Source organism: Colobus angolensis, unplaced genomic scaffold (genome assembly GCF_000951035.1).
Source record: "Colobus angolensis palliatus isolate OR3802 unplaced genomic scaffold, Cang.pa_1.0 Scaffold124, whole genome shotgun sequence".
In the NCBI taxonomy this organism is placed as follows: domain Eukaryota; kingdom Metazoa; phylum Chordata; class Mammalia; order Primates; family Cercopithecidae; genus Colobus; species Colobus angolensis.
In genome coordinates, this window is record NW_012113586.1 from 6,695,505 (window position 1) to 6,703,245 (window position 7,741).

Genomic DNA, 7,741 nt, shown 5'->3' on the forward strand with positions numbered 1-7,741 from the left:
GGAGAATGGCGTGAACCCGGGAGGCGGAGCTTGCAGTGAGCCGAGATCGCGCCACTGCACTCCAGCCTGGGTGACAGAGCGAGACACCGTCTCACAAAAAAAAAAGAAAGAAAGAAAAGAAAGAAATTTTCAGCCGGGCGTGGTGGCTCACGCCTGTAATCCCAGCACTTTGGGAGACCAAGGCAGGCTGATCACCTTGAGGAGTTCGAGATCAGCCTGACCAACATGGTGAAACCCTGTCTCTACTAAAAATACAAAATTAGCCAGGTGTGGTGGCACATGCCTGTCATACTAGCTACTCTGGAGACTGGGAGGAGAATCACTTGAACCTGGGAGGTGGAGGTTGCAGTGAGCCAAGATCGGACCATTGTACTCCAGTTTGGGCAAAAAAAGTGAAACTCCTTCTCAAAAAAAAAAAAAAGAAAAGAAAATTTAAAATTACATATGTGACTCACATTATATTTTTACTGGATATCACTGTTCTACTGTTGCCATTCTGAGTTGACAGTTCTAATCAAAACCAAGGAAACTTGGTCGGGTGCGGTGGCTTATGCCTGTAATCTCAGCACTTTGGGAGGCTGAGGTGGGTGGATCACCTGAGGTCGTGACTTCAAGACCAGCCTGATCAACATAGAGAAACCCCATCTCTACTAAAAATACAAAATTAGCCAGGTGTAGTGGTGCATGCTTGTTATCCCAGCTCCTCGGGAGGCTGAGGCAGGAGAATCGCTTGAACCTGGGAGACGGAGGCTGCAGTGAGCCGAGATTGCGCCATTGCTCTTGGCCTGGGCAACAAGAGCGAAACTCCATCTCAAAAACAAAAACAAAAAACAAAACCCAAGGAAACCAGGTATTTCACTTAGCTTGTGCAGCTGTTTTAGTAGACATATAATTTCTGTTAGTTCTTGTGAAATACTGAAAATAGGTCAAAGATTTCTATTTCTACTTTTTCAGACTCCCAGAAAGTCTGTAATTTATATATCCTTTACTGTTTGTTTTCCCATCTTTGGAGATTCCAATAATGTAGGGGTTGAAGCCCAAGGGGGTTAGGTGCACCTAACCTAAGGTGAAGGCAAATTACTGGGCCCCATTGAATTGAATCATATCTCTAGAGATGGGGGCCCAGCAAGCTGTCCAGGTGATTGTGATGCATGATAAAGTTTGAGGACCACTGTCCTAAATTATATAGTTACCCTTCCTTTATCCAAACTGCTTTAATAGATGGACTCAACTTACTGCAATCATACTTTGCATTCCAATCTATAAATCATTTTTTAATGTCTAATAGGAAGTTTAAAATATGGCCTTTAGACCTATCTACCAACCTCTTTTATTTTATACAACTCTCATACTTGTGCATCTACTGAATCTTGTCCCTCATTATATCCATAGTTTTAGACATTTGGTTACACTGTGTGAAATCATTCTGAAGAGTTTCTTTAGTCTTTTCTAGGGAAAATACCAGGCTTTAAATCATGTTGCAAGTGATAAGAAACCTCATTTGTTTTAAAAATGCATCATTTTTTCTGATATTAACCCATGTTAGAAGAGCAGATGCCATGGAAGTACAAGACTATGAAAAAGTAGCAATAATTTATTAACAAAGTATTGAAAGGAATAAGATATTTTCCCCTTTAATTCGATAGATAATTCCTGAGAACTTCAGTGTTTTCAGTTTGATCCAGGAAATGCGGACACAGAGGCCTTCATTAGTTCAAACTCAGGTATGAACTGTAGTGAATGGATCAGAATGTGTGTCTGAGTCTTGCTCCATCTCTATGTTTAATGGTGAGGCATCCAAAAACAGCTGACTGCTCAGATATAACACCAATTTACCATTACGTGCTCTAGAGTCCATTGCCATTTTCTGTAACTCTGAATATCCCAATATTTTTCCTGTATCCCTTGTCCTGGGTCAAATTCCTTTCATTCCTTATTTTACTGTCTGTTCAGAAAATATTAAGACACCAATGTAATATTACTTACTTCCTTACAAAGGATGTTGTAAAATTATTCAACAAACTGGCTTGTGAACTTGAAATAGCTAGGTCATGTTAACTTGAAATTTTGTAGTGATAAAATTCATCTCTGAAAGCATAGAAAATCAGGGATTTATAATTTCTACCTCAGGATGTGGTAACAAGAATACGGAGAATTCAGTCTATGTGCTCATTTTAGGAAACACTGAAAAATAAAAATAAAAAATATATTCCTATTACCTAGAGATAGCCCTATTACTACTTTTCTATAGTTTCTCCTGATTCTTACTGCATGCATAATTTTTAAAAAACATAATTGGGCTGGGCATGGTGGCTCACACCTTTGGGAGGCTGATGTGGGTGGATCACCTGAGGTCAGGAGTTCAAGACTAGCCTGACCAATATGCTGAAACCTCGACTCCACTGAAAATACAAAAATTAGCTGGACATGGTGGCAGCCACCTGCAATCCCAGCTACTCGGGAGGCTGAGGCAGGAGAATTGCTTGAACCTGCGAGGTGGAGGTTGCAGTGGGCGAGATCACACCACTGCACTCTAGCCTGGGCAACAGAGTGAGACTCTGTCTCAAAAAAAAAAAAATTATATATATATATATAATAATCACACTATATTTATGTATCACAATCTTTTAACCTACCCCAGAACGCCCACACTTGTTCATTCCATTAGGAATGCCCTTCCCTTCTCCTCCTAGCTCAAATCTCTCACTGTCTACAATATTAATTTCACTCACATTTCTACACCAATAGTTTTACCCAACAGTTTTAGTTTTCTAAGAGGTATTCATTTTTAATATAGAATTTAGAATTGACCCATTCATTCATCAAATGTATATTGATGTTTATTAATAGGCACTTTTGTGTAATCTGTTAGAACTACTTTTAACTACTTAAATAGCAAGACCTTAAAGTGTTTAAGACACTTAGAAATGAATATGCAAATAGTGTTAGAGATAAAACCACTGACAATGGCAATTCAGATATTTTAGTCTAGAAGTTGTTAATTAAAGGGAAAAAATAAAGAGCTATTATAATATAAAACTGGCCTGCACAGGTTTTCCACTAATAGCTGGTGGAAAAAATAACTTTTCATGTGCTGAGTGTAGGTGTTTTCTATATTCAACCTGTGAGGGAGAAAGCTTATATGAAATGAAAACATTAGCTGGTTTAATGCTGTCAGGCTTCAAAGAAGGCTGATCCATGTAAATGCATAAAGATTCCAGAAGTATGGAATCTAGTTACATAAATTGCAATACTAATTTAATAAAACCATACTCCATTTCAAAAACAAATTCCATTTCAGGCCTACTTTTAAGAGTTGGAAGACAGCTGAAAAAGCCTTCACATTTTGGCATTATCAAACAACTAACTGAATTTTAACAGTTGTAGCTGTTTTTTTCTGACACTACTCTAACCAGGAAATGGCACTGTAACAAGATGAGAGCTTCCTGTCTGATTTTTCTTTCTTTTCTTTTCTTTTTTTTTTTTTTTTTTGAGATGGACTTTCACTCTGTCACTCAGGCTGGAGTGCAATGGCATGATCTCGGCTCAGTGCAACCTCCGCCTGCCAGGTTCAAGCAATTCTCCTGCCTCAGCCTCCTGAGTAGGTGTGACTACAGGCACGTGCCACCATGCTCAGCTAATTTTTTGTATTTGTAGTGGAGATGGAGTTTCACCATGCTGGCCAGGCTGGTCTTGAACTCCTGACTTTGTGATCCGCCTGCCTCAGCCTCCCAAAGTGCTGGGATTACAGGTGTGAGCCACTGTGCCCGGCCCTGATTTTTCTTTCTTAAAAAAATTAACCAGATGTGGTGGCTCATGCCTATAACCCCCGCACTTTGGGAGGCTGAGGCAGGTGGATCGCTTGAGCTCAGGAGTTCAAAACCAGCCTGGGCAACATAGTGAGACCTTGTCTCTACAAAAAATACAAAAATTAGCAGGGTGTAGTGGCAGGTGCCTGCAGTCCCAACTTATTTGGGAGACTGAGGTGGGAGCATCACTTGAGCCTGGGAGGTCGAGGCTGCAGTAAGTCGAAATTGCATCACTGCATTCCAGCCTGGGCAACATGGTGAGACCACGTCTTAAAAAAAAAAAAAAAAAAAAAAAAAAAAATTAAAGAGCATACTAATGACTGTGTTGGATGATACAGACTCTGCATTGTTTCTTGCTAAAATTATCTTTGAAAAAAATTGTTCCTTATTTGTATAGAAATGTGTAAAGTGTCAGGGAAAACTCAGATAAAAAGTAGGTTCAAAATTGAGTGCTTGAGCAAGTACAGGCTAAAACAGAGTAGTAATAACTCATAAACCTTGTAATAGTAGAGGTCTCATTTCTCTATGGTGAAATCCTTTTGTAACCACAAATTTCCAAACCTTATTTAGTGGTTTACTTTTCTTTGGTATCTTTACTAGGACAAAATTTTAGCAACTTTATCTAAATGCACTGAACTAAGAGTGTGGAAATTAAGTTTCTGAGTCAAGTCCTAGAAATTCCTTCTGAATGACCTGGGATAAACTGTTTGTAAATAGGTATAATAGTCTATCTACTTTATAGAGCAATTGAGAAGACCAAATTAAAGCATAGACATTGAAGTTACCTATCTATACACCAACTACTATCTCTTTTTCCAGAAAAGATGAAGGTTGCTTATAAAAAATCCATCTAGAATGAAATACATTTTTTTTTTTAATATGAGCAAGGGAAACAGAATTAGAGGAATGATGGAGAGAAAGATAAGAAAGTAGGGTTAGAACATAAAAGAAACAAGTCATAAGATTCTTGTACATTAGTTACAGGTGTATCAAATATTTAGCTATTTTCTTTTTCAGCAGCATAAAAGTGCTTTGAAATCTGAAGTGAACTATGCAAGCATAAGGCATTGTTAGTAAGTTTAATAACATGCTGATTGTCCTTTTGGGTCTGCTATATTAGGATGTGATTGGTGTTCATATTCCTAAAATCTGGTCCTGCAGTTCACCATTTTTTTTCTTTTTGTTTTCATTTGTTCTGGGTTGTGATGCTCTTCAGGAACAATATGAACTGGTCTACAATGCTGTATTAGAACTATTTAAGAGACAGATGGATGTTATCAGAGATAAACATTCTGGAACAGAGGTAAAATTTAAACTAGATATGATGTCAAAAAAATTTTCATACTTGCTTTTGGTCAAGAGATGTCAGATTTGTTGCAGGATTTATCCATTGTCACAACTAAATTGAGAGCTTCAGATGTGCATAGGGCTGCACTGAAAATTTCCTGTGGAAAAGAACAAATTAATTTGAGGTAACTTAACTTAAAAAATTAATCTCACTAGGTCCGGTGGCTCGCACCTGTAATCCCAGCATTTTGGGAAGTTGAGGCAGGCAGATCACCTGAGGTCAGGAGTTCAAGACCAGCCTGGCCAACATGGTGAACCCCTATCTCCGAAAAAAAAAAAAAAAAAATTTAGCCAGGAGTGGTGGGGCATACCTGTAGTCCCAGCTACTCCAGAGGCTGAGGCAGGAGGATTGCTTGAACCTGGGAGGTGGAGGTCGCAGTGAGCTGAAATGCCACCACCGCACTCCAGCCTGGGCAACAAAGTGAGACCCTGTCTTAAAGAGGAATAAAAATTTCAAAATAATCTCTTGGCTGGGCGAGGTGGTTCATGCCTGTAATCCCAGCACTTTGGAAGGCCAAGGTGGGAGGACTGATTCGAGCCTAGGAGTTTGAGACCAGCCTCGGCAACATAACAATTTTCTCTACAAAAAAATTTTTCAAAATGGCCGGGTGTGGTGGTTCACACCTGTAATCTCAGCACTTTGGGAGGCCGAGGCAGGCAGATCACCTGAGGTCAGGCGTTCAAGACCAGCCTGGTCACTGTGGCAAAACCCAGTCTCTACTAAAAATATAAAAATTAGCTGGACATGGTGGCAGGTGCCTGTAATCCCAGCTACTCAGGAGGCTGAGGCAGGAGACTCGCTTGAACCCAGGAGGCGGAGGTTGTAGTGAGCCGATATTGCACCATTGCACTCCAGCCTGGGAAACAAGAGTGAAACTCTGTCTCAAAAATAAAAAAAGATAGTAGCCAGGCACAGGCATGTGCCTGTGGTCCCAGCTACTCAGGAGGCTGAGCTGGGAGGATTGTATAAGCCCAGGAGGACAAGACTGCAGTGAGCCATGATCCCACAACTGCACTCCTGCCTGGGCAACAGAGTGAGACCCTGTCTCAAAAAAAATTATTAAAAAAATTAATCTCTGATTAACCTACTGCTTACAGTTTTCAGCTAAATTTAGAAACAATAGGAGTAAAACGGCAAGCATATATTCTGCTCCCATGTTTAAAATTTACTCTCAGCTATTTTGAAGTATACAATACATTGTTATTAACTATAGTCATCATGTTGTACAACATTGTACAGCTTGAACTTATTCCTACTGTCTAACTGACATTTTGTATACTTTGACTGACATCTTCCCAACCCCATCTCTCCCCCCACCTTCCACCCAGCCTCCTGGTAACCATTATTCTATACTCTGCTTCTATAAGCTCCACTTAAAAAAAAAAAAAAAGATTCCACATATAAGTGAGATAATGTGGTATTTGTCTTTCTGTGCCTGGCTTATTTCAGTTAGCATGTCTTTCATGTTCATCCATGTTGTCACAAATAACAGGATTTCCTTCTTTTTTAAAGGTTGTATGGTACTCCATTGTGTATGTATACCACATTTTCTTTATTCATTCATCTACTGTGGACACCAAGGTTGATTCTGTGTCTTGACTATTGTGAGTAATGCTGCAATAAACATGGGAGTGCAGATATCTCTCTGACACAGTGACTTCATTTCCTTCAGATATATACCCAGAAGTTGAATTGCTGGATCATATAGTAGTTCTATTTTTATTTTTTTGAGGAATCTCCATCCTGTTTTTCATAATTTCTGTACTAATTTATGTTCCCATCAACAGGGTACAAGTGTTCTCTTTTCTTAATATTCTAACTTTTGTTATCTCTTGTCTTTTTGATAATAGCCATCCTAACAAGTGACAGATGACAGGTCACTGTGGTTTCAATTTGCATTTCCCTGATGATTAGTGATGTTGAACATATTTTCATATGCCTGTTGGCCATCTGTATGTTTTCTTTTGAGAAATCTTTTCAGGTCCTTTGTCCATTTTAAAATCAGGTTATTTGTTTTCTTGTTGTTGGGTTGAGTCCTTATGCTATGTTAGTATCCAATGCTGTTGGATACTTATCAGATGTATAGTTTGCAGAATTTTCTTCCATTGCACAGGTTGTCTCTTCACTCTGTTGATTGCTTTCTTGAATCATTGAAGTTTTGAGAATATTTTAGAATATCCAAAGGTTTTTCAGCTGGAGGCCTAAGATATAAAAACTATTATGATTTGGCCAAATGCCAATTAAAATATATTGAGAGTTCTAGGATATGCTATTTTGATCTCATCACAAAAATTGATGTTAAATACTGTGTAACCACAAAGTGTTAGATTCTGAACAAACCTTAACAAGACAAAATTACTGCTGCCTTACCTTCATGTGACATATACATTTCCTTTTTTTTTTGGAGACAGAATCTCATTCTGTCGCCCAGGATGGAGTGCAGTGGCATGATCTTGGCTCACTGCAACCTCTGCCTCCTGGGTTCAAGTGATATGTGACATATACATTTCAATTTTTTTTTTTTTTTTTTTTGAGACAGAGTCTGGCTCTGTCGCCCAGGCTGGAGTGCAGTGGCCGGATCTCA

At 39.0% G+C, this 7,741-nt stretch overlaps 1 protein-coding gene and 1 long non-coding RNA gene across 6 annotated transcripts in view; one reads left to right on the top strand and one right to left on the bottom strand.

The window, feature by feature from the left end:
- LOC105505325 overlaps positions 1–7,741 on the bottom strand; it is a 97,858-nt gene that overhangs the window by 51,932 nt on the left and 38,185 nt on the right. The gene's annotated exons all lie outside the window — the stretch shown is intronic.
- Positions 1–7,741, top strand: part of PTPN22 (protein tyrosine phosphatase, non-receptor type 22 (lymphoid)) — a 64,613-nt gene that overhangs the window by 19,890 nt on the left and 36,982 nt on the right. For 4 of the 5 annotated variants that reach the window (XM_011933130.1, XM_011933132.1, XM_011933131.1 and 1 more), the window contains 2 exons: positions 1,647–1,724; positions 5,026–5,112. The exons of the other annotated variant lie outside the window; for it this stretch is intronic. In XM_011933130.1, the coding sequence (XP_011788520.1) occupies positions 1,647–1,724; positions 5,026–5,112 (165 nt within the window). The remainder of the gene's footprint in view (positions 1–1,646; positions 1,725–5,025; positions 5,113–7,741) is intronic. 5 annotated transcript variants of the gene reach the window in all.